The 26687-nt window shown below is 52.3% G+C and overlaps 1 protein-coding gene across 1 annotated transcript; it reads left to right on the plus strand.

Annotated features, from left to right (window-relative positions):
• The first annotated feature begins 15854 nt into the window (after positions 1-15854).
• On the plus strand, positions 15855-25448 carry Tinagl1 (tubulointerstitial nephritis antigen like 1). The gene is made up of 12 exons (XM_052718184.1): positions 15855-15951; positions 16491-16805; positions 17693-17756; positions 21655-21747; positions 21926-22040; positions 22980-23103; positions 23184-23334; positions 23434-23623; positions 23713-23758; positions 24002-24125; positions 24703-24748; positions 24843-25448. The coding sequence occupies exons 2-12, from the start codon at positions 16499-16501 to the stop codon at positions 24978-24980; spliced, it is 1398 nt and encodes a 465-aa protein (XP_052574144.1). The 5' UTR covers positions 15855-15951; positions 16491-16498; the 3' UTR covers positions 24981-25448.
• Positions 25449-26687: the final 1239 nt, after the last annotated feature.

Consider the following 26687-nt stretch of genomic DNA (forward strand, 5'->3'; position numbering starts at 1 on the left):
TGAAGTCTCTGTGTAACCACCCTCTCTCCACTGCTGGGACTGTCACTCTGTTTTCAATTTTTGTTTTTATAACACCACCCAAACCTACTTTGCCCTATGAGCCTGCGTTAGTTACAGCCGCTCATTCTCCATATTCTGTCTTAATTAGAATTTCTCTCCTGACTCTGTCATGCATTATTTAACAGCTCATTGCTTAATTTACAAGTATTTAGTACTCCATTATTGTTTTCTAGTTTAACTGAATTGTGCACAAAAGCTCAGTGTGTGCAGAAAGCATCCAGCCTCTGAGTTTGTTGACCTTCTCCATGGTGACAGAGTACAGTCCATGTTCATAAATCATCGGAAGTTGAAATTCTGCATCTGGACTCTGTCAATTGAGTCAAGGTGGCTAACCCCTTCGTTCAAAAATCTCTGGATCTCTGGAGATAATCTTTTTATTTCCTGGACACTTTTAAGATGTTTTCTTTGTCTTTAGTATTTCGTGGTTTCACCCTGATGTGTCTAGGTGCATTTTTCTTAATTAACAGACTTTGTAAAGAGCTGTATAAAGGGAGAGAGTGCAGAGTTATCCCACCGCCCCCCACAAGCAGCCTTCCTCCCCGTCAGCAACCTCGATGCATATATGACAATAAAATCAAATACTTGGTGGGGATTAGTCTGACTCTTTGAAGCAGTGAATTACTATCTGGGGGCGTGTGGCTTTCAACCGCTGATTCCCCCCTTCTCCTGAACTTCCAGTTAGGCCAATGGCGCGTGTTTCTCACGTAGTCTCTGTCATGTACCCTTTCTTTGTGTTATTTTAGAAGGTTCTTGTTGTTGTTGGACAAGAACCAAACAGCAACAACAAAACATTCGTTACTGAAAAACATCCCACACCAAAATCAATCAGACCCAAAGCTTCACAAGTCAGTGAGCTTCCATCCCTGTCAGTCACCCCTTCCTCATCCCCCACTGTCCAGCCTTTCTTTTTCTCTTTTTTTTGCATGTTATCCATGCCCACATGTGCATTTACTTGCACATATACATATATTATGGGCTAGATTCCACATATGAGGGAGGACATAGTTTTTTTCTGAGAGTGTGTGACCTAGCTTAATAGTATATATTCTAAGTCTATCCATTTTCCTGCAGATTTTATGATTACATTTTTGTTTGTTTGTTTTTTGAGACAGGATCTCACTATGTAGCTCTGACTGTCCTGGAACTCACTCTGTAGACCAGGCTGTCCTGGAACTCACAGAAGTCCACCTGCCTCTGCCTCCTGAGTGCTGAGATTACAGGTGTGCGTCACCACACTCTGAGCTTTGGTTTGTACTGCTTTCCCAGTGGGGTCATGAAAACATCAGCCTTAGCTGCCCAGAACCAGGAAATGTCCAATAAACATCCCAGTAAAGGAGAACTTCCGGCTCGGCTTATGTCGGTCACTGCCTCCCTTTGCTTTTGTTCTAAGAACTCCTTGACCCTGGCTGCCCAGAACCCTGACATTCTCAGCTGTCTTCTCATTTAGGAGGGGGCAGGGCAGGGTTGACAAAGAACATCATGCAGCCCAGGCTAGTCTCAAACTTGCTATGTAGCTGGAAGAGCAGCCTCTATAGAGGTGGAGACTGTGGCTCAAGAGGTAAGGTCACCTGCCCAGGCTCTTCCAGCCAATAAAAACTAGAAGGGCTGGAGAGCTGCTCAGAGGTCAAGAGCACTGGCTGCTCTTCCAGAGACCCTGGATTCAATTTCCAGCACCCACATGGCGGTTCACAGCAGACGGTAGCTCCAGTCCCAGAGCACCCTCTTCTGACCCACTCTGAGCATTAGGCATGCGAGTGCACACACATACATGCAAGAAGAGCATTCATATTTATAAAGTCAGTACATAAATTTTTTTTTTAGAGAAAAACAAAAAAACAGGAGCTGGAAAGATGGCTCAGTGGTTAAGAACACTGACAGGCTGCCCTTTCAAAAGACCTGGGTTCAATTCCTGGTACCCACATGACAGCCCACAACTGTCTATAACTCCAGTTACACGGGACCTGACAGCCATATCAAAACACCAATGTACATAAAATAGAAATAAGTAAATTAAAAAACAAAACAAAAACAGAGCTGTAAACTTCCAGCTGGCTTACACGGAGGTCTAGCCTTTTCCTCCCTAGTCCCTCGTAGTGTCTTCTTTGAGACTTGATTTCTCCATACCTAAGGAGTCAGGTGGTGCAGTCTGAGTCTCTGAAGGTCACTGAGTTCAGAAATTCTCGAATCAGGGCTTCCTGGCGGTTGAGTTCTCCGTGAGCCACGCGGCCGCCGCACCTTCAGTTCCACGTGACCACACCTCAGTTCCACACAGACCTAACACAGGAAGCTCGTCATGGAGAATTCCATGACGCCCACAAGGTGGCAGTGGTGTGCAGTGAGAGCCCGGTCTGTGATGACTCTGCAGCCCAGGCTGGTTTAGTGGTCTTTGCTTCCTTCCTTCCCACTGTGGGAATAAAGAGAACGTGATTTAGCTTAGGATTCAGAACCTCATTTCCCCATTTCATCCCATTTAACAAACTCTGGAAGATGCCTCCTCTAACACAGAGGTAAGTGAGGATCTGTGCCCACCATTGAGGATCTGGGGTCTGCTAACCCTTTCCAGGCCAAGTTCCCATTGGTTCTTACACCTGCCTGTCTTTGCTCCTACACTGAGGAGTGGAGTCTCCTCCACTCCCTCTTTTTAGTTTTTGATACAGGGTCTCACTATAGATCAGGTGGACCTTAAACTCACAGAGGTCTGCTTGCTTCTGCCTCCCACGTGCTGGAATTAATGGCATGCATCACCACATCAGGATACTCTCTCTCTCTCTCTCTCTCTCTCTCTCTCTCTCTCTCTCTCTCTCTCTCTCTCTCTCTCTCTCTCTCTCTCTCTCTCCAGGGTTTCACTATGTAGCTCTGGCTGTCCCAGAACTTACTATGTAGACCGGACTGGCCTTGAACACAGGAGACCTGCCTGCCTCTGCCTCCCAGGTGCTGGGATTAAAGTCATGGGCCACCACACTCAGCGCATCCCCTCATTCTTAAGGCTCAGCTCCAAGGTTTCCCCCTGAAGTCTCCCAACAGCCCCCTCAAAACTGCCTTCTGCTGCAGCAGTCTGGCCTCCCTGTGCCTCAGCTGGCCATCAGTTAGCCTCTTTCCCCAGGCTGAGGGCTTCCCAAGCAGGGGAGAGTTTCCCTCAACTCTGCTCCATTCTGCCAACCCGTGGTTTAGTGAGTTCGTGAGGAAGGGAAGCTGGAGTTGGGCTGGGTGTGTGGCAGACCTGACGGAGGCCAAAATCACTGAGAGAGTTTCCCACAGCTGCTTTCTCAAAGCCCATACCTTTTGAGGTCCAGCTCTACACACACTGCTAAGAAGATAAAGAGAAAAATTCCCAGAAAGCTCCAGGAACCACTGGATTAAAAAATGGAACCAATGGGGCATGGTAGCACAGGTCTCTAATCCCAGCACCTGTGAGGCAGAAGCAGGAGGATCAGAAGTCTGAGGTTAGCCTGGGCTACGCAGCAAGACTTTATAACCAAGCAGCCACCTAGAGGCTGGGGACATAACTCGGTTTGTAGAGCACTTATATGATATGTAGGAAGCCCTGAGCTCAGTCTCACCACATAAAACCAGGCATGTGGGCCTGTAATCCCAAAATTTGGGAGGCTGAAGCAGGAGAATCAGCAACAGAAGGGTCTAGAGCAGGAATTCAAGGACATCCTGGCCTGTGTAGTGAGTTCCAAGCTATCCCGGGCTACATGAGACCCTGTCTCAAAGGCAGATGATGGAACTATAAAAAAAAAACACTGGAGGAAACAGAGGACAGGTTCCTTTTCTTTAAAATTAATCTTGGAAAAGTTAAAGATGGCTCAGAGGTTAAGAGCACTGGCTGCTCCTGCAGAGGACCCAGGTTCAATTCCCAGCACTCACCTGGTGGCTCACAACCCTCTATAACCCCAGTTCCACGAGATCGGACACCCTCTTCTGGGCACCAGACATGTATCTGGTGCACATCCATGCAGACAAAACACTTACATACATAAAAGAAAATAAATATGTCTGAAAAAATAACTTAATTTTGTAGTTAGAAAGAAAGGCCTTTCTAGGCTTAAAACTAAGAAGGCTTCATTGGTTTGGCTAGAGAGATGGCTCAGCAGTTAGGAGCACTGGGTATTCTTCCAAAGACTTCCAAAGGACTAGGGTTTGATTCCCAGCATCCACACTGCAGTTCACAACCATCTCTAATTTCAGTTTTAGGAGATCTGATGCCCTCTCTGGCTTCCACAGGCACCGGGCATGCAAATGGCACACAGATATACATGCAGGCAAAACACTCACACGTATAAAATATAAAAGCATCAAAAAACAAACAAAAGAAAGAAAGCAATAGAACCTCAACACCAGGGTTGGAGAAGTGGCTCAGTGGTTAAGAGTGCATGCTTTGCAACGATGAGGGCCTGAATTTGGAACCCACATCCATGCAGTCAACTTAGGGCTGGCACATGCCAGGTCTAGCCTTTCCTTCCCCTCTCCTAGTAGTAACCTCTTTGAGACTTGATTTCTCCATCTGTAATGAATAAATTAGCCTGGATCTGGATGTCTGAAGGTCCCTGGACTCAGACATTCTCAGCTAGCACTTCTCAATCTGGAATGTGTCTGTTACCTATGGGAATTACTGCAGCTTGTTGGCCGCATGCCTAGCCCAAAACTATGAGCTCCATGTTTAGGGAGATACTCTGCCTCAAAGGAATAATAGTCTCTTCCTGCCTTCTTCTTCTGGCCTCTGCGTACACCCCAAACTCCAACCTCCTCCCACAAATACATTTTTAAAAATTTAAAAATTAGAAGCCATAAAGAAATTGTGCTCTTGAAGAAATGCTTACTCTTATGCATAAGATAATCACAAATTTAAAATACATTTACATTCCATTTTTCTCCTATCAGATTGGCAGAAATCCAAAGACTGATAACATTCTTAAGCAGCATTCTCTGAGCAGGCAGGCACGCACATCACTGCTAAGGGACAGGAGAGCCTTCATGACGCCCTTATGTGGGCCAAGATAGCAATCTCTAGCAAAATCACAAGGATTTAGGGGTATGGGAGGTAGAATCCTAAGGTGATGCTCACTGGCCTTTGTCTCCACATGACTCCTGCACTTGCATACATCTTGGACCCATGAATATCAGATTGAATTTGGTGATTAGATTCCATTAAATGGCCAAAGGGATCTCAAAGACAGAGGTAGGTGAGGTCCCAAGTCAATTGATGTTGAGATGGGAGATTACCCTCGGTAGATGGAGACAGGTCAGGGGAGCCCTTGGAAGCCGCATGTGTCCTCAGCAGAAATCATTGATTTGAAGGATGAGAAGGCACCATTGCGATGACTCTGACTTGACGTTGAAGGGAGCAAGGACTCTGAGAGTTCGGGGCTGGTAGCAACCAAGGCATCAGGGACCCCAGGTCCATGCTTCAAGGAACCAGATTCTGCCACAGGAATGAGTTGGAAGCTGCTCCCTTCCAGAACCTCCAAATGAGAACTAAGCCTTGTGCACACCTTGGTTTTGCTCAGAGCAGCCCCACCACGACAGGCTTTTCACTACAGGGCAAGTGCTGGACGCTGAGTGTTGTCTTAAACTGCAGAATGGGAGGGAGGTGTAATCTGTTATGCAACAACAGAAAGCCAATACAGTGCCTTCAGTCCAGCTGAGGGATTTATCCTCACTCATGTAGGAAGCTGTGGGAGCACAATGGTTTGTTGCAGCACCGTTTATGGTTCTAAGATTAAAAAATAAACCAGATATGGTGACTCATGTCTATAGTCCCAGCACACAGAACGCCGAGACAAGAGGACTGCTGTGAGTTTGAAGCCAGAGTGGGCTACCCCTTAAGAGCCTGTCTCAAAACAACAGACATATAAAAAAAAAAAAATACCTTCGGCTCTGGGGCTGAGGGTCAAGCTCAGAGGTAAAGCGTGGGAAGCATGTGCTAGGCTGTGGGTTCCAGTACACCACCAGACTAATGGAAACAACTCCAATGTCCACCCTTGGGGAACGTAGTTACGAATTAATTCAGTTTGTGTAGCAGGGGGTTCTGCAATGGTGTTAAAGAACCAGGAAGCCCTGGTTCACTGATGAGGATCTCAGATGTGTGGCTGGCAAGATATGGTATGGCTTGGTGCGGTTTGCTAGCTTGTCTGTGGAAAGGGGTGCTAGAAGCAAGCAGTCACTTTTGAGGGTTCATAGACAAACCCTGAAAGAATACAGGAGATGCTAACAGAAGGTGAGCAGAGGGAGGTGGGGACCAAGAGTCAGAGGAGGGTGAGTGAGGCAGAGACAGAAGGAGACAATTTACTACACGCCTTTTAGACTTATGCTTTCTTCTCTGTGGTTTGACACAAGGTCTCAAGCTCCTGTGTGTGTGTGTAATTCCGTAGCTGAGACAGGCCTTGAACTCAAGGAGCTCCTCCAGTCTCAAGCATCCATGCACTAGGATTACAGGCCTAAGTTACCATACTCCATTTACAAATGCTTTTTGAACAATAACACCCCACTAACAGGTGGAAATTTGAAAGTCCTGTGCAATGAAGAAGCAGTGGGGAGACGCCCTCCTGCTCCTTCCTGGGCCCACACTGCTCCCATCCTTTCACGTGCAAGCTGATTCTGGCCGATCCTGCATCCAGCCCTTGACCTCTGGCCTCCCCACTTCTGCATTCTGCTCCAGAGGTCCTAGAGATAAGGCCTGTTTCTCAAGCAGCTGTGTCTGAGCAGGTCTTCTGTCTGGGACTCCATGTTCCCATCTGGGACACGGGGATGATCACACCTAATATCTCATCAGGAATTGAGGGAGGAATGAGCTAACCTGTGTGTAATGCTCAGGCTGCTGCGGGTGCCCCGGGAGACGCCCAGCGTGGCCAGTCCTCCCGGCTCCTTCAATTGCCGCCAAGGGTCGGGCCTAATGAACCCTGGGTTTCCATGCACTCTAAGCCATTGGCGTGCCGAGAAGGTGCTGCTCCATTTCAGATACGGGTTTGCGAGGCATTGACGGCTGGAGGTGGGGGGAGGGGAAGGGGGGGCAACTTGCTCAGTCACACTGAGGCATGGCAGTGGCCCAGAAAGGCTGGTACTGAGGGCTCTGGCTTGGCAGCCAGGCCTTGGCCGGCATGTCTCTCTACTCAGGTACATTGGCGTCTAAGAAGCCATGTGGAGACTTGGAAACTCTCCTTACTTTCTCGGGGTCTGATGGCAGGGCACAGAAAGGCTGCTGCCACCCGGCCAGGCCCCTCCACACCATCGGCCTCACAGGGAGACACAGAGTAACGTTAGCTATTGTGTCTATGGGGGTTTGTAAGACGGCCATGAGCTGCTGGGATGGTAGGTCTCTATATGATGCCCTGTTGCCTACTAAGTCTGTAGAAGCATACACCTTCAGCCTCACCCTCTCACTGCCCACAGCCTGCCACCCTTGCCACCCGGCTCCTGACCTTGAAGTTGGCCCCTCTGCACAGTGCTGCCGGGTTCCATGAAACGTGGATGCTCACAGGCTCTACTATGCTCCTTTTTTCTTCTTTCCACATGTATTTGTTGATTCTGTTTGTTAGTGTGTGTGTGTGAGAGAGGGTGGTATGTGTGTGTGTCTGTTGGGGTGCACACGTGTGTCACAGGGCATGTGTGGAGGTCAGAGGACAGCTTGCAGGAGTCAGTTCTCTCCTCACACCACCTGGGGACCAAACTCGGACTGTCAGGATGGAGCACAAGTGCCTCCGACTGCTGAGCCAGCTCTCAGGATCCTGGACCACAGACTCTGTGTCTCTTGTTTGTGTAAGGTCGGATTCAGATACTGGAGCTTCGAGCTGACATCGGAATTTGAGTGTTTCTCTTAGCAGCAATCACACTGCTGGGTCTGTCTGCCTGCCTTCCGAGGCAGCTTCCGCCACTCTCTGCCTGGGCATCACTGCCCGCCCCTGGGAGCCAGAGCTGTTGGCTGTTCCGAAAGCTGATGTGCACAGAGCACGGGGAGACCTGCGTGGGTGCGAGCGGCATGCAGGGATCCCAGGCTGACTGCTCTAATCCTGTTTTGACTGTTGTAATCTGGTTTTCGTGGGCGTTGACTCAGGAGGTTCGCACTGACGATCCTAGTTTCGGCTCTTTTTCTCTGGTGGGCTCAGCTGGAGCATACTGGGGTCTACCGGACTATCCCGAGGTCCCGGCTACCTTGCTTCCAATGAGCGTACTAACAGGAGACACCTGTTTTGCATTTGTGCCATGTCAATATTGTGAATCGGGCCTTAGAGCTAAACATTCATATGATCCCGTAACTGCCTTTCAGTAAGGTAATGTTGATTTTACACACGGAGAAACTGAGGCACGGACTCAGTACGATACTCTGTATGCTACTCCCTCACTGCAGAGTGAGTGGGTATGTAGACCCCCTTCAAGGTGATTTTTCTCTTGAGAGACGTGCTGTGCAGATTAGCCAGTAACTCAAGGTCCTCCTGCTTCTGCCTCCTGAGTGCAGAGTGTGGGCTATGAGTACTACCATGTCCCGCCTCAGGGTGATTGGATGTGTCTGAACCAGTTTATTTCCCGTGGGCTGCTTTGTGCTGGTCTGTCCTTTATTTGGCCTTGATTTTGGCACATTTCAATTGACACACAAGATCTAAGGTCTCATCCATCACTGAAGTGGGAAGGAACCACTGTGTTAGTTTCCCAGGCTTGTTAAAATTCCACCAACTTGCCCATTTAAGATGACAAAAATGTAGGGCTTTCTTCCTTCCTCTCCCCTCTCTTTCTTTTCTCTTTTCTGAGACAGGGTTTCATGTAGCCCCAGGCTTGGACTCCTGAGTCCCCTGCCACCACCTCCCAAGTGCTAGAATTACCAGGTGTACACCACCCCACCCAGCTTGCCAGGACCTTTTCCCAACACAGTTCACGTTCTCTAATGTCAGGGAATAGGATGTTCTGAGAGCCTCCATTCCTTCTGGCCACATGCTGATGTTTTCTCCAAAGAGAAGAAAAGAGATGCTTCACTGAGCTGAGGTTCACCCCACCACTGGGGGCTTATTGGTTGTGATTAGGGACAAAAAGGGAAAGCGTAACCCACACCCCTCCCCGAAAGAGCCCTTGCATTTATCGGGACTCATGTGTTTGTTGATCTCCTTGGCTGGGACAACGGAGATTTCCCGGAAATGTAAGTGAGATGTGGAAACGCTCCTGTAAACAGGCTTTGGAATGGTGCCAACTCCGAGGAGCCTCAGCCACAGGCTTCTATGAACAGGCATCCGGAGAGCATCAGCTCCGAGATTTGCCTGCAAGGATGCACGCTGTTGATTCTGGACTTTGTGCTTCAGTGAAATCGGGTCCAGCTGAGGGTAGCGGATAATTAAGAAAGGAGGAGTGGGACCAGGTGGAGCTGCCTATAAGCCTAGCTACTTGGGAGGCTGAGACAAGAAAATCACGAATTCAAGGCCAGACTGGGCATCTTAGCGAGGGTCTGCCTCAATATACGAAATAAAAGGTATATCTCAGTGGAGAGCATTTGCCTAGCATGCAGGAGGCCCTGTATTCAATCTCCACTACTGCCAAAGTAAAAGAGAGAGAGAGAGAGAGAGAGAGAGAGAGAGAGAGAGAGAGAGAGAGAGAGAGAGTCATCACCTCCAAGTATCCCAGAATTCCCGGCGTAGGGTTTAAAAAGCTAACAATCTAGATGTGCCTGAAGGTGGAGACATGGTGTCATTACACAGCAAGCCAACTTCAACACTCAGGGGCCCTGAGGGCTCGGTTGGTTCCTACCATTCCAGGCACAGAAATATGACAGAAAGAGAAAGCCATCTCCTCTCTCTGCATCTCCCGGCTTCCGCCCACAAGTGGCAACTCAATTGTCAGCGTGAGAGCGGCCTGATTCTTTGAAGATGGTGGCTGCTGTGGTTGGGGCTCTTGGGGCACGGGCCCCGGACCCTGCTTTGTCCCTGACCTATGGGTGGCCTTGGGCAAGTTCAAAAGTCTTTCTGAGGTTTGACTTTCTCATGTCCAAGCAGAGTTAACAGTATTAGTTAGAAAAGGTTCATCCTTGGTGCCTGGCGAGTGTGATGGATGACATGCTGCGGAATAGCCAGCTATCAACAGACTGGAGTCACTACAAAGCTGCCACGGTTGGCAACTTCAACAGTCACCCTGCATGGCCAGAGTCCCAGCATGCGAGAGGTCCTGGGTTCGACTCCCCAGTATCACCATCACTATCACCACCACTGACACACACACACACACACACACACACACACACACACACACACACACACACACACACACTTCCCTTCTCGGTAAACCCTTTCTCCGTGTCTCTGATTCCTTCTTCTAGGCTGTCTCCGTTAGCATAGAACACGGTTTTATCTTATTTTATTTTATTTTACTTTCAGACAAGGTCTCATGTAGCCTAGGTTGGCCCTGAACTCATGATACATAGCTGAGGATGACCCTGAGTTTCTAATCTTCCTACTTCCACCTCCCTAGTGCTGGGATCAGAGGCATGGGAGCGTAGTGTTGGTTTTATATCCCCCATATTTGGACAAACTCCTCACTTGACCTGCTAGCCCCTTCCATCCAGTGCTAATTCTCTGGCTTCTGTCACATAAAAATTTGCCAGCAAACTGCCTCAGCTTCTGCTCTCTCAGTCACTGGCCCCACTTGCTGTGTATCTATCCACTGGGATGGTACACCCTCCTGGTCCCCTCCCCCCCACTCCTCAGTAAGGCTGCCCCAGCCAATGTGCTCCAACTTCCCTGTTGACTGATCCAGGGCCATCTGTCCTCATGTCACACAACTCATTTCCCTCCTTTTTCAGTGCTGAGACTGCTCACTCAGTCCCCCCCCCCCCCCCCAGCTGCACCTCCAGCCCTCTCCCTCCTAGAAACCATCCCTGTTACGTTCTGGACATACCTGGATTTCCTCTGCCTCACTTGCCACTCTCTCCTCCCGGACAGAGCTTTAGAGATGGTGTCACACTATGATGAACCTGCTTGAACTCTGGGCTCAAATCTTCCTTCCTCCTGCCTCAGCCTCACAAGTAGCTGGGACCACTAGGTAGTATACCCCTGCATCTGGCTTCTCCACCAGCCCCCTCTATGAGAGAACCCAAGGCCTGGGGTTGCTTTTTCCCTTCCACTCCTGGCTATGAACTCCCACAGGTAACCCCGGCTCCCTCCCTAGATGCTATCCTGTGCCCACTCAGATTCAAGGGGGCTCCGCCCCCCAGTGGGCAGGAGAGCAGAGGGTTGGCAGCCAGGCCTAATTTCTATTCTCTGTAGCCATTGGAAACCCACTCTGCAGCAAGTCTGGTCAATTTTATCTCCACAATATGCCTCAAACAGGCCCCATTTCCGATCACCACTACCAATGGTTCACTCCAGCCTCAGCACCTGGCTTCCCCCACCGCCTCCCGTACAGCCTCTGAGAATCCATGCTTGGCCTATGGCAGGCTGTCCTCTACTGAATATCAAAGAGGACCTTTACATGCACAAACCAGACTAATTAATTAAATTAATTAATATTAATTGGTGGATTCTCCCTAGGTAGCTCAGGCTGCCCTCAAACTTATGTTCCTCCTGCCTCTACCCACTGAGTGCTAGGATTACAGGTATGTGCCATCACCCTGGGCTTCACTCAGACCCAAATCTCTTCAGTGACAGAAGACAACCCCAGCTCCTTTCTACAGCCAGGCTTATCCCAGCCCTCAGCCCATCTGTCCCCATCTGTGGTGGCCCTCCTGCTCCAGCACACTCAGCTGTGGCCAGCCTCAGGGCTTTTGCTCCTGAGTATCTGGTGTCCTGGAACATCTGTCCCAGCCCAAGGCCTGTGTCCAGAGTCTCATCCTGCAGATGTCAGCTCAGACACTGTCTGAACTCTGAGATCACGGTGACCTGCGTCACTCCAGGTCCTCAGGCTTCGTGCGGATCGTCACATCACATCACTTCCAGTCTGCTTGTTGATTGTCTCTGTGTCTAGCTGTCCTTCCCCTTTAGGACGGCACAGTGGGACCTGGGTCTGTGCACCTCAACCCTCAATGTGCCATATCTATCACAGAGCCTGATACAGAGCTGGAGCTCAACAAATACTTGTTGAATGGAAAAAAAAAATCTGACCCAAGTTTTCTTAGCTACCGTTTCCACTGTTGTGATGAAACACTATGACCAAGAGCAACTTGTGGAGGAAAGGGTTTGTTCCACTTACATTTCCAAATCACTGTCATCGAAGGCAGTCAGGACAGGAACTCAAACAGGGCAGGAACCTGGAGGCAGGAGCTGATGCAGAGGCCATGGAGGGGTGCTGCTTACTGGCTAGCTCCTTCATGGCTTGCTCAGCCTGCTTTCTTATAGAACCCAAGACCACCAGCCCAGGGATGGCACCACCCACAATGGGCTGGGCCCTCCCCCGTCAATCACTAATTAAGAAAATACAGTCTATCTTATGAGGGCATTTTTCTCAATTTGGGCTCCTCTTCAATGACTCTAGCTTGTGTCAAGTTGACACAGAAACTAGCCACCAAAAACAAGTATGACCTAACATGACACACCACAGTCCCTCATGGCCAGTGTTTTGTCTCCCACAACCTCCACGCTCTACTATACTTACTGTGCAACAGGCCTGGAGGACATTTTTTTTTTTTTTTTGAGAGATGGTCTCAAGGCTGTCCCTAAACTTACTATGTAGCTCAGGACAATCTTGAATTCCTAAACTTCCCTCTCTCCCTCCCCATCCCGAGACTGCTGGCATGTGCCACTACACCAGTTTATGCAGCACTAGGGGTCAAGTCCAGGACTTTGTGCTCACTAGGCAAGCCCTCTACCAACTGAGCTCCAGGAGTGCTTTAGAAAAACAACCATGTGCAATAACAATGACCACACCTTAGGAAAGTCCAGCACACCGAAACAGACCCCAACACACTGTGTCACCACGCCTGCACGGATCTCTGACTCAGTCCCCAGCATCATTGCTCAAAGGTGACCAAGGGGCGCATAGAAGCCTGCTAGCCTTGGCTGGAGTGCTGTTTGGGCTGCTCGAGTCCAGAGACCTGGCGGAGCATGGCTGCCCAGCTCAGCCTCTAGAGAATGGCCCCTGGGCTCCAGGAGCAGTAAGGAGAAGCTTTGTGTTTCTTTTTGTTGTTGCTGTTTGGTTGTTTTTTTTTTTTTTTTGGTTTTTCGAGACAGGATTTCTCCGTGTAACAGTCCTGGCTGTCCTGGAACTTGCTTTATAGAACAGGCTAGCCTTGAACTCACAGAGATTCGCCTGCCTCTCTAACTAGCTATTATAACATTTGTTTGTTTATTTGTTTCTTTTGCTTTTTGAGACAGGGTTTCTCTGTGTAGTTTTGGTGCCTGTCTTGGATCTTGCTCTGTAGACCAGGCTGGCCTCGAACTCACAGATATCCGCCTGGCTCTGCCTCCCGAGTGCTGGGATTAAAGGTGTGTGCACCACCACCACCCGGTGCTTTGTGCTTCTATGGAGACAAAAAGGAGGCCAGGCCTCTGCTGTGGGTCCTCAGACATGTTATCACCCCTCCCCTGCAGAAAGGAGAAAGTTTAAGAAGGTTTCTGTGAGGCTGTAGTAACAGGTGGAAAATCAGGGCCCAGAGAGGGACAGCCTGTGTAGGGTCCCATCTGAAGGAGGACAGAGTCACCACAGAATCTCAGGTCCCCTGCCTCCAGGGAAGACTGGGGGACAACAGAAGGGATCTTACTGGTGTCCCTTGCCTGCTGTTCTGTCCCAGGCTCTAGGACAAGGTATCATTTTGAGAAAGAATTAGAGAGTGAGTCATGAGGAGGGATGGTTCCTTGGAAAAGGAAAGTGGGGTGTCCGGCACCCCCAGGCCCTTGCCCTTTTCCTCTGCTTCTTGGCCAAGGAATCTAGTGAGTCATGAGATTCCATTGTGGTGGGCTCAGAGCCAAACTCTGTGATGACAGGGGTGAGGGGTGGAGGGGTGATCCGGTCTGCTCTCCTCCCTACTTCAAGTTCCTGTCTCCTGTGCACAGACGGAGACAGACAAACAGCCAAACCCCATTCAGACCCAGCTAGTCCACAGGCGCCAGCAGACAGGTGTTCACAAGCAAGAGAAACTTCCAGCCTCACTCCAACAGCAGCAGCTTACACAGACGGGCACTGGACACGTGGACAGACAGACCCAGGACAGGCACAGGGACACACACTGTCTACACAGCTATGGAGGCAGATACACAGGAGCATAACAGGCAGACAAGCAAATTGGTGGACCCAGACGGACAAGAACCAGCAGGACAAGAACAAGCCAAAAGGTCCGTGGGCAGTATGTACGCATTAGAAGTATGAAGACAGGGGCTGGAGAGATGGCTCAGTGGTTAAGAGCACTGGCTGCTCTTCCAGAGGACCAGGGTTCAATTCTCAGCACCCATATGGCAGCTCACAACTGTCTGTAACTCCAGTTCCAGGAGATCTGACACCTTTACATCAATGTTCATAAAATAAAGTTAAAATAAATTTAAAAAAAAAGAAGTATGAAGACAGCTTTATGGAATCAAGTTCAGGGGCTGAACTCAGGTTATCAGACTTGGTGGCAAGCACCTTTACCCACTGAGCCACCCCACCAGCCTCATGCTTTTTATATGCTGCTGGGCTTGAACCCAGGGCTTCATGCATCCTAAACAAGCACTCTACCCAGGAAGCTGCGTCCTAGCCCAAGTCTGTCCTCTTGAGCTTTTAGGCTTTTTCTTCTCAGGTCCTTGCATGATGCAAATGGATAGGTCCGCTCACTGGGTACTTCTGCACCCTAGTCACCAGGGCACACCAATGCCCCGCAGCAGGGGGTAACTCAACCACAAGTACCCCCTTGTGCTGCTCTGTCACCCTCTGCAGAGGTGACAGCTAAGGGGAGGGGACGGAGTTGTCCGGAAGAACTAAGGGAATCCTGATACTCCTGCTTGCCCCTGAGCAGTCTGGAACAACTGTCCAGGTGTGGTGTCCTTCCTCCACCCAGAGAGTCCTCTGGCCCTGAGCCCAACCTGTCGGAAGAAGGAGCTTGCACAACGGGGAGGCACAAAGTGACAGCCGGAAGGCCTCAAGGGACAGAAGCCCCATTGTGTGAGGGCAAGGCAAAGGTTAGGCCAGAAACGGAAGGGGGCTCTGTAGGGGGCCCCAGCTGCCAGGGCCCTTGATGTGAGGCCCTCCCTGGCGCCTTGTGCCAAGAAGGATGCCCTCGGGTCTGGCGGAGGAGGCGGTGCTGGGCAAGGTGCCCATCACACTGGGGAGGGCAGACCCCACAAGGGACGGTTGGATGTACTCAGCCTCCCCACCGCACCCACCTCCTGGGGCGGAGCTGCCCCGAGTGCCCTGAACCTAGGCAGCTTCCTGAATCATCCACTGGGAATTCCTGTCATTCCTGGGAGCTGCTGTGGCTTGGAGGGGCCCCCAGCCCAGGGTCACTGGGACAAGGGTGTATATGGCTATTTTTCTTCCTGAAGGGCCTGGGGGGTGGCTTGGAGATTTTTGCCCCTAGCTCCCAGTTTCTATCATGTCCTAAACTCTGACCTCAGCGGTCTCTTAGCTCCCCTTCAGCACACCTTTTCTGCCTCGTTGTAAAATCGGTTGGAAAGTCCTTCCTAGTGTCAGTCCACAATCCTTTTTCCCCCCGAGCTGCAGTTCTGCTCCTGAAGGAGAGGTTTCCACTGACAAGAGACACCCCCCACCCCCAAGGAAGGCAATCATGTGCTCATTGTCCTTAAGCTGCTCCCTAGTCCGGAGCTGAGGGCTACTTCAGGTACCAGCAAGCGGCCCCGCCCTCCCGCGGTCCCTGGTTGGGGCGGGTGCTGCCGGCAGGGCGGTACAAAAAGCGTCCCGCCCTGCGCTCCTCACTTGCCTGGGTCTGGCAGTCTCGGGCTTGGAGGCGGAGGCGCGCAGGGCAGCCTGGGTCCAGCCCACACCCCTCGCCAGGTAGGGACTCTCCCCGATCAGAGGGCAGAGGGCGTCGAGAGAAGGAGCAGGGAGGAAGGGGGGCACACAGAGGGAGCAGGACTTAGGGTAGAGAGGCACAAAAGAGAGGGTCAGAGGGACACAGAGGCCAGGAGACAGGACAGGACACATCAGGAGGTGGCCGAAGGGGGACCAGGAAGACATGGAGCCAAGAAATCGAAGTCAACTACGTCAGAGGGGTAGAGGAACCAAGGGCAGGAGAGAAGAATGTGTGTTGGGAATGTCACTGTTCCCGTTTCCTTGTCCTTGACAGTCCCTGGACAAGTCAGGGAGGGGACCCACTTCTTGCATGTCCCCTTGTCCCCAGGAGCAGACTGACACCTAGTACCTCAAGGGGACAGGGGAGTCAGGAATCAGGGTCCCATGGTTCGCTTCGCTGAGCCTCCTGGGAAGGTTCCAGGACACGTGTAGGGAGTAGGGAGGACCCACCCTTGATGTGTGTAAAGGAGTCTCGAGAACCCAACGCCTCTGACCCCTGACCTCTGTCCTCTCCCGGCCAGGAGGCACCATGTGGGGATGTCGGCTGGGGCTGCTGTTGCTTCTGCTGGCTGGCCAGGCTGCCCTGGAAGCCAGGCGGAGTCGCTGGCGCAGGGAGTTGGCGCCAGGGCTGCACCTGCGGGGCATCCGGGACGCTGGTGGCCGGTACTGCCAAGAGCGGGACATGTGCTGTCGTGGCCGAGCTGACGACTGCGCCTTGCCCTACCTGGGAGCCACCTGTTACTGCGACCTCTTCTGCAACCGCACCGTCTCAGACTGCTGCCCTGACTTCTGGGACTTCTGCCTCGGGGTGCCACCCCCCTTCCCTCCCATCCAAGGTGGGCTCCAGGATAGCCAGGAGGGTGGCCACCTTGTCAGTCTCAGCAAACTCAGGAACAAGGCTGATAATGGACATTTCCAGGCTTTGAAAAGTCTGGGAAAGAAATCCTCCCCCTATCCCCTGTCCCTTTGGAAGTCCCTCCTGTGGTCTTACTTGACTCTCTCAAGCAACACTGAAAAAAGATCCTGTGGGGACTAAGGTGGCCGAAGGGCAGGGCAGGCAGGCTTCAGCCCTATCTCCCAGTCGCTATAGGGAAGGTGGTGCCGCGCCTGCTGACTCACCCTGGGGCTGATAGCGCACACAGGAGCTGGCCAGGTTGTCTTAGGCGATTTTTACCTTCGCTTAGGATTCTGTACCTCTAAGATTGGCCATGCTATCGGGTGACTAAATCTGCTCCTCCCTTCACCTGCACGTGCCCTTTCCCTGAACATGATCTTTCCCTGCACCACCCTGCTTCAGTAGGAGAATCAAGGGGAAGTCCTTCCCACAGGCTTTGGGCTTAAGGAGAACCCGTGTCTGGGTTGCTATCTCAAAAATGCTGTGCTATCTTAAAGGAGTTGCTTACCTACCCTGGGTTTCAGTTTCTTTCCTCAAGCTCCTTCCATGCCCCACGTGCAAGTCTCAACTCATTTGAGTGACAAAGGGTACCAGGAATGTCATGGCTGGCATCCAGGTAAAACAACACGGACCCAAGCCGGAGTTCCTGAACAGCTCCCATGTGGCAGTTGGCGTGGGGACCTGCAGAGGTCCTAAGATCCAGTTTGTCCTTAGATTCAGTGAGAGTTGGGGTTGGCGAGTGATTCAGATGAGCTGGGAAGGTGCTGGGCTGCCTGGCCTCAAGGTCCTGGTTACCTCAGCTCTATTTCTCTCCCCTTCCTCCCGTAGGGTGCATGCATGGAGGCCGCATCTACCCAGTCTTTGGAACCTACTGGGACAACTGCAATCGATGGTGAGTTCGGGAGACTGGGTGGGCTCACTTGGAGTGCCACGTGCCCAACAGACTTGGTGCCAAACCCTGTCTGTCACCCATTTCCTGAGGATGTCCTTTTTTTTTGTGCTATGGGCCTCAGTGTCCTCATCTGTAATATGGAAACTTTCAAACTGACCACACCATCTCATACAATAGGATTCTAGTCCCAAGCCTAGGAATGGTCAGCCATGGTGGTCTGGCTGGGTGCCACACCTAAGCCAGGAGTTTTTCTCCACCCCTCCTGGTTTGGGCTGCCTCCCTCCCAGCTTGTCCCGCTGTCAAGGGAGCGTCCAAGAAGGGGACGCCAGGAAGGAAACCTCTGATGCAGCATCCGCTGTCCTGGGCGGGCTGAGGGCCAGGGATGACTGAGCTGGCCACCAGCCAGTGGCCTGCAGCAGGGCCTTCCCTGGAATGTACCCTCTCCCTACCCTCGAACCCCTGTTCCTGGCAGCAGGAGGAAGGGGACATGGATATCTCATCCTCAGTCTGAGCTGGGAAGTGGAGCAGGTGGGAAATGTGGAGGCCTTACTGGAAACAGTGGGGTCTCTGCTGCCCGGAGCCTGCCCCACCCCTCCCTCTGCCTGCATTGGGAGGCCCCAGGGAGAAAGAAACTTTTCGGAATGCATTGCACATAGCTGTTGCCTTTGCCTCACTGGGTGAGGGGTGCCAGGGTCACTGTGGGAATGGGGACCTTGTGTACGTGTATGCGTGGGTGCTGGCGTGTGTCTGGGTGAGGGAAGGGTGTGTGTGTGTGTGTGCTCAGAAGGGCGGGGCGTGTCTGCAGAATTCTGCTGCTCTGATAGGGTGGTTGCCAACGGGTTAACATTTCCACTGCTGTCCCAGGCCCCTCTGGAATGCCGGGACCTGCTGCTACCGGTCTTGTCTAGACCTGCTGAATGGCCCTGGGGCTCAAGAGACGGGGACAGGAAAGCATTGGCTGACCCCTTCAGGACAGGTCCTGGTGGCTGAATGCCCTGCGTATCCCACTTGAGAGTGGAAGACTGTCTGTCTATGTGCCTTCCAACCCGGACATCTCCACGAGGGATGCTTCTGCAGGGCCCAAGGGCTGTTGAGGAAGGTTGAAGAGGGGCCTCCCTACCCCCACGGGCCCCTCCAGCTCTCTTGAGCACCGCCCGCTGGTTCTGGGGCTAGAGAGCCAGCCATATTGGGGCTTGGCTCCCCTTGAGGCTCCTTATAAGGTGGCACTGTAGGCGGGTGCCCTGGGTTGCCTGGAAGGAGGCTGTTTAGAATCTTGTAATAGCAGAGTTATGAGCTTGTAAAAGCGTCGTAGAATGCCTAGAATTCAAGCCTCCAGCTGATGCCTAATTACTGAAGACCTACTGTGTTGCGGGCACTGTGTTGGGCCCCAGAGGTACAGCTGGAAGGAGGCAGGCACAGGCCTTGACCCATGGGAGCTTGTAGTTCACAGTGAAGGACGTGGAAAAGCAAAAGCCACACAGATGTTACGACAAGTTGCAATGGGTGTTATGTAGGGAGGGGAGGTGGGGGCATCCCCGGTTTAGAGTGAGGAGGGCACGAGGGCAGAAGGAAGGCTGCTCAGAGCTTTATGATGGAGTAGAAAACAAACAAGGGACCTATGCATGGGGTGGGGCGACACCACTTAGGGGAAGGCCAAGGTAGGGTAAGGTCTTCTTGGTGAGACCCTCAAGCATCAGAGACTGGAGAAGGCTCAGCCGTGTCCCAACTTCTGGGCATCTAAGGGAAGTTCCTTAAGACTAAGTGGCATCGCTCATGGGTCTGTCTGGCCTCAGAGCATCTGGGAAAGGGATGGCTGAGTGAGTTGGCCTGGAGTGGGTGGGGTGTCAGCAGAGGAGGAAGGGCAGGAAGATGGGTTCATGATGTGTGCCTTTGGCATGCACTGACGGGGAACATGGAAGGTTCCCCACAGACCCTGGCACCGGACAGCTGGGTGCCATGTTCTCAGACAAGGACAGTGGGAGGAGCAGACCAGGCTTTAATTTGAGATGCCATTACACATCCAGAGGTGTGGCCGGCTCGATATGAGCAGGAGAAGGGGCGGGGGGGGTGGGCAGGGTTCCTGGAGCATGAACAATAGCCAAAAGTGTCCACAATGGGCCAAGCCCTTCAGAGGCCTGCCATTAAATCCCTGGAAAGTGGCACTACATATTGTCCTCACTTTACAGATAAGAACACAGATAGAGGGGTGGAGCTTTAAAATAACCTCCTCAGGGCTACAAAACAGGCTAGCAGGATCAGAACTCGGGAGCTGAACTCTAAAGTCATTCTTAGCCACTTGGCTGTGCTGCCTAGGTCATCCATTTAAGTCAACAGATATTTACTAGAATGCAGGCCGATAATCCTAGCTATGCTGGATGCTGAGGCAGGAGGATGCCAAGTGCAAAGGTCGCAGAACTCCAGAGTAATTTTCAAGGCCAGCCTGAACAATTTAGTGACACCCTTTCTCAACAAAAGGGGTCCAAAGGTGTGGCCCAGGGAAGAGCATTTGCTTAACATCCATAAGGCCCCAGGTTTAGTCTGAAGGACAATAAAAACAAATATTTACTGGATGCTCACCATGCACTACTTTTTTCTCCCCTAACCCCTGCAAGTGTCCTAAGAGTTTATGAGGAAATGGGGACAAGTGGGCAGGGGATGGGGCTCAGTTGGCACAGTGCTGGCCTTGCAGGTGAGAAACCACATAAAAGTGGGCGTGATGGTACAGAAGGTCAAGACCATTCGTGGGCAACATAATGAGTTCATGGCCAACTTCAGCTACATGATTGACGCTGTCAGAAGAAAAGGAAAAATGAAGGCAGTATAAACACTGGCAGGACCCCAGATACTGGTGGCTAAGGGCCACTGTAAGTCAGGGAAGTGGGCAGAGAGTGTGGAGGGCACTGAGTTTTAAGATAGGATGACCAGAGAAAGCATCCCTGGGAGGAGACATTGGAACGAGGAATTGCAGAAAATGAGAGGGAGCCATGGAAGATGGTTGGAAGAGCAGCTCAAAGGCCCTGGGCAGGAGTTTGGCAGGTATGAACAACCACTGTGGCTGGAATCCAGGCCCGGGAGGAGTAGGGGTCAGACGGGACAGGAGAACAGGTCACACAAGGCTTGTCACCGTGAAGGACTTTGGCTCTTATTCTATGGTGTGAAGCCAACGGAGGGTTGGAGCAGAGGAATGACATGACTTAGGCTTAACAGGATGGCTGTGGCCACCAATTTAAAAATATACTTCTAGGATGTGGGGTGGCGGAGGGCGGGGCCAGAGGCCAGGACAAGGAGACGACAGCATAGTCAGGTGAAAGGTCGTTGGATGGAGGTGGCTATGGAGAGAATGAGGCACAGTCCGGATCCTGAGTTTGTGTTAAGGTGTGGCAGGATCGGCAGGTGAGGGGTCAAAGGTGACTCCAGGTTTTGAGTCTGAGATGCAGGAAGTAACAGGAGCTGGAACTCACTTTGAGCCACATTAAGTAGAACCTGTTGCTACGTCCTCAGGATGGGGATGTTGAGGAGCATTGGGATTCTGGATAGAGGGGATGAACTTAAGAACTGTGACCTTCCTGGGCGGTGGTGGTGCACGTCTTTAATCCTAGCACTGAGGAGGCAGAGGCAGACCGATCTCTGTGAGTTCAAGGCCAGCCTGGGCTACAGAGTGAGTTCCAGGATGGCCAGAACAACACAGAGAAACTCTGTCTCTAAAACCAAACCAAACTCACCAAACAAAAGAATTGTGAACTTGAGTAACAAAACCACCAGGCTGCTTGGGATCATGCAGGCGCTGGACTATAGTTGCTGGTACAGAATCCCAGACCCCATGTGAACCTCGGAAGTTCCTCAGGGACTCCCAACATTCATGCCTTCTTTCTTGCCTTTTTTTTTTTTTCCTTACCAGCACCTGCCAGGAGAAAGGGCAGTGGGAGTGTGACCAGGAACCATGTCTAGTGGACCCGGACATGATAAATGCCATCAATCGGGGCAACTATGGGTAAGAGGCTCTGGGCACGGCCTTGGTGGGCATAGGAATGCACATGCATGTTCACATATATGATCATCAGACGTGGTCATTGTGCTAGGCAAACACACTAGATTTTACTTCTCTGTCCCTTGTAGCCATCTTGTGGCCTTGCCAGGTCTGTGATTTCTCTTCACCTTCTCTCCTCCAGGTGGCAGGCTGGCAACCATAGTGCCTTCTGGGGCATGACCCTGGATGAGGGCATTCGCTACCGCCTGGGCACAATCCGCCCATCTTCCTCTGTCATGAATATGAATGAGATTTATGTAAGTCTTCCCTTGCCCACATCCCCACCATCTCTCTCCCAATGGCTTAGCACAGCAAGGATGATGTACCTTATCTTGTTCTGCCGAGGGCCGATCCCCTAGGACGAGGCTGTGTGTCCCTGGGCATATCAGTGCCTCCTCTGGTTTCTGGCAGCAGCCCCTCCTGCCTCCCCGGCCTGGGAAAAATGCTGTTGGTCCCAGTACAGCTGGGTCAAGACCCAAGGGGTCAGGGGGTCACCTTGGTATTTTTAGGAAAAGAGGGACGGACACTCTTCCAGCTCTGGCCAGAAAGCAACAATTCTCGGGAAAAAAATGCCGACTCAGTGAAGCCCCCAGGGAGGAGGAGGGTTCTGTTTTCTCACCAGACCCCACCAGTCAGAGGGGGAGTGGGGGCAGGTGAAGACTCCATGCAGCAGGCTTGGGTGGGTCTTGTGCTGTCCATCAAAGCAGACGGGAGAGGCCAGGGGACTTCTGCTCAAGGCCAGGGTGACCAGCCCCTGGCCCTGCCTTTCTCCCTGGGACCTGCTTGCTATTTTCTGCTGTTTGTCTTGGCCGCCTGCCTGGTCACGGGACTTGACTTCTCTTCCAGCCCCAGTCCTTTGGGGCTTGGAGGCCATTGCCATGGCAGGAAGGAGGGTGTGGCTGATCAGAAGGTTACCAAGAAAAGTGGCAGGAGGTGAGAGTGGGAAGCTGGCCGCCCTGGCCTGGGCATCCCAGCTGCTGGCTTCCTTTGTTGAGTCGGCCTCATAACCCCTGTGTGATCTTTGAGGGACCCCACTCAAGTCCAAAGTCGGTTGTAACTAGCACTCTCCCTGCACCCCAGGACAGCTCCAGAACCAACTGCTGGAGGCTCTGGACTTTCAACAGCCCTCCAGAGCCTGGGCTCGAGGGACAGCAGGGCCAGGCTAGGAAGCAAGTGGCATCACTATTGTTTTACAGACGGTGCTAGGCCAAGGGGAAGTACTACCCACTGCCTTTGAGGCTTCTGAGAAGTGGCCCAACCTGATCCATGAGCCCCTGGACCAGGGCAACTGTGCAGGCTCCTGGGCTTTCTCCACAGCAGGTGTGTCCAGGGGCAGAACTGGCACCAGAGAGGAGGGCCGTGGCCTGGCCTCTGACAGCCCTTGTTGACTTTCCCACCAGCTGTTGCATCGGACCGGGTCTCCATCCATTCTCTGGGACACATGACACCCATCCTGTCACCACAGAACCTGTTGTCCTGTGATACCCACCACCAGCAGGGCTGCCGAGGTGGGCGGCTCGATGGTGCTTGGTGGTTCCTGCGGCGCCGAGGGTATGTGACAGGGGTTACGGGCTGGAAGAAGACGAGGCACCCCTGCAGAGCCCGGGCTTTCTGGTGCCACAGCATCTTGACCTTTGCTCCCTTCTTCAGGGTGGTATCTGACAACTGTTACCCATTCTCGGGCCGTGAGCAGAACGAAGCCAGTACCTCTCCTCGATGTATGATGCACAGTCGCGCCATGGGGCGGGGCAAGCGCCAGGCCACTTCCCGCTGCCCCAATAGTCAGGTTGATTCCAATGACATCTACCAGGTCACGCCTGCCTACCGCCTGAGCTCTGATGTAAGTCTGAAACAAACATGGGGGAGGGCAGATGCAAGAGTTGGGGGTTTGGTCGGCTAAATCTTCCCTCGATGGATCTTCCTCCGCAGGAGAAGGGGATTATGAAGGAGCTAATGGAGAATGGCCCCGTTCAAGGTAAATACCCCTAGCCTCTCCCTGGTTCCAAAAACTTCCTGCTGGAGGTTGGGCACAGGGCCCAAGGGGTTGCCACAGCTTTAGGCACCCGGGGCAGTTGGAACAGGAGTGGAGGGTCCATTCCCCATTCCTTGCAGGAAGCCCCTGGAGAAATCAGTCTCTAACATGAGGCCCTGGTGTCCAGATGCTCAACATCAGAGCCTGCACTAATGGGCTGGGCGCCATCTCTTTCTCTGTCCACAGCACTCATGGAAGTACACGAGGATTTCTTCTTGTACCAGAGTGGCGTCTACAGCCACACACCTGTAAGCCAGGGGAGGCCGCAGCAATACCGCAGACATGGAACTCACTCAGTCAAGATCACAGGGTGAGGTTCCTGTGGGCAGACAGGACTAGGAGCCGCGGGTGGTTTACACTGGGAATTCTCTGGAAATCCTTGTGTTCTCCGTGGAGCTGAGGCTGCTTCTCCCCTCATCCCACTGCCAAAGAGAGAACAGACCCGGAGAGGAGAGGCTGGTTCCAGGGGGGCACGGACAGCGGGGAGCTCTGAAGAGTGTCTGGGAGCAACTAACCAGGTCCCCTTGAAATAGAGACGAGAATGGAACACCCCTGTAATCTCAGCACTGGGGGGATGGTGGCAGAAGAGGGGCCAGGAGTTAGTCTTGACAGAGCAACTCCAAGTCCAGACTGGGCTACGTGAGACCTTGTCTCAAAAAAACCAACCAAACAAAACCAGGAAAACCCTCAAGGGTTACTCAGCGCTTGTCCCAACTCTGGCCAACTCACGGAGTGACTGAGGCTGTTCAAAGAGAGGCAGACACTCATCAGGTCCCTGGCTGCACTCAGATTTCAGAAGTGACGGGAGGGTGAGGGATGCTATGTTCTGGAGGGTGGGTGCTGAGACCTGTGTGATCAGCACCTCTTCCCTCTTGCTTTGCCACTAGGTGGGGAGAAGAGAAACTGCCAGACGGAAAGACAATAAAGTACTGGGTGAGTCCCTGGTGCAAGGCTGAGCCCCACGTCCCCCGCCCTCTCGGTCCCTTCCCTATCCCTTGCCTCATGTCTCTTCCCTTTTCACTTCCAGACTGCTGCCAACTCATGGGGCCCCTGGTGGGGTGAGAGGGGCCACTTCCGAATCGTGCGTGGCACCAACGAGTGTGACATTGAGAGCTTCGTGCTAGGCGTCTGGGGCCGTGTGGGAATGGAGGACATGGGGCATTAATGAGTCGCAGCCACTGGGCAGGATCCACAGCCGTGGAAGAGGCCTTAGGGGCCACCCCCGATGAAGCCTTGGGGGCAGTCAGGGCAACAGGTGCTAATCCACACACACACACAGATCCGCTAAGGCTGCACCCCACATGGGAGCCAAAGATGTGTGAGCGAGGCTGGTGGAGGTCCCAGACGTCAAAGCTGGAACTGGATAGGGCCTGGTTTGAAAACTTCAGGGAGTGTAGATCCCAGGCCCCTGGTCCGTCAGCCCAAGACCACAGGAGCTAAGACACCCCAATCTTCCTACTACCCAACCTCATTCCCATTTTCTTATCCTTTTCTTTTTGGTTGTTTCTGCCCATCTCCCTGGCCTCCATTCTGGCTGTACCTTTCCAAAACCCCCAGTACCGTTTTCTTAGTCTTTAAATATATTTATTTTTCTTTTCACTGTTTTAAAATAAAACCAAAGTATTGATATTTACAGTGTCTTGGACTCTTCAAGGTGAGAATGTCAAGTCAGAGCCAGGGTGGCCAGCTGATGACAGAACTGTCCTAAAGCTGGGGACGAGGGCATAGGCTTGTGATCCCAGCACTTGGGAGATGGAGGCTCGAGGACCTGAGTTCTAGGTTATCATTGGGTTAGGTAGCAAATCTGAGGACAGCCTTGGAGGACATGAGACCGTGACAGAAAGAGGAAGAGGAGGGATGAGGAGCGGAGGAGTGCACATTACTGGGTGGCGGGCAGGGCTGGGTGAACCAGAACTATTAGTGTCCTTCTAGTAATAATTCTCAGTGCCTAGCCACTTGGAGGAGGAGCCTGGATAACATGGCCTTTGACTTCCCGAGACTGCCCTGGATGGGAAGGACCTTCCAGATGCTGAGTCAGCACTGCATAGAAAGAGGGGCGGGGCAGTCCTCCAATAAACAGAAGCCATCCGGCAGGCAGAGAAGCAGGGCCCTCCTCTCCCTACTCCTGAGACAAACTGGGCCTGCCTGGCAGCCCACTCCCAGTGCCTAACAGCCAGTGATCCCCTCCCTTCCCCTTCCACCTCTTCCCTTGTCTTTCTTATCCTCTCTTCCCTTTCGGTAAGGGTCATATATAGTCAGGGCTGGTCTCCCATCCCAGGCCTCAGCCTGATTTCAAGGCCCCAGAGACCTGTCTAAACAACCTCCTACCCTGGGCCTGGGTGATACACCCGCAGTCACAGCACTTGGTGGATGCAGAAGGCTACAGAGCAACCTGGACTTCAGGAGACTGTCAGAATGGGACGGCCCCAGGGCCTCTCTGCTCCTCAAATGATGAACACATACCCCGACTACAAGGACTTTCTGGTCCTCAGTCCAGACACCCTCCCCTGCCACTCACCTCTGTCTCGCTCTTATTTCAAAGCCAGGTCCTGGATTCTTTATTCACATGGTACCTGTAAAGGGTGACTGATAGGTAAGATGCTGTACAAGGGACACACACACACACACACACACACACACACACACACACACACACACTCACACACACTCACACACACCCAGCATGGGTTAGACACCTCCTCCCACAGCTCTCCTCTGCCCTTTCACCTAGCATTGTGTGTGTGTTTGCACTAGAAGCCCCCAGAGTCCACCAGGTTCCTTGTTCTTCCATGAATAGGGTCTCATGTAGCCAGTACCCCAGGCAGTCCTCGAACTCTCTATGTAGCTGATGATGACCTTCAACTGATCCTCC

Source organism: Peromyscus californicus, unplaced genomic scaffold, assembly GCF_007827085.1.
Source record: "Peromyscus californicus insignis strain IS unplaced genomic scaffold, ASM782708v3 Scaffold_5__1_contigs__length_169319896, whole genome shotgun sequence".
Classification (NCBI taxonomy): Eukaryota; Metazoa; Chordata; class Mammalia; order Rodentia; family Cricetidae; genus Peromyscus; species Peromyscus californicus.

Coding starts and splice junctions, on each gene's coding strand:
- Tinagl1 (XM_052718184.1), top strand. CDS start 16,499: ATGTGGGGATGTCGGCTGGGGCTGCTGTTGCTTCTGCTGGCTGGCCAG. Junction 23,759..24,001: donor GGAGAATGGCCCCGTTCAAG/GTAAATACCCCT, acceptor CTCTGTCCACAG/CACTCATGGAAGTACACGAG. Junction 24,126..24,702: donor CACTCAGTCAAGATCACAGG/GTGAGGTTCCTG, acceptor CTTTGCCACTAG/GTGGGGAGAAGAGAAACTGC.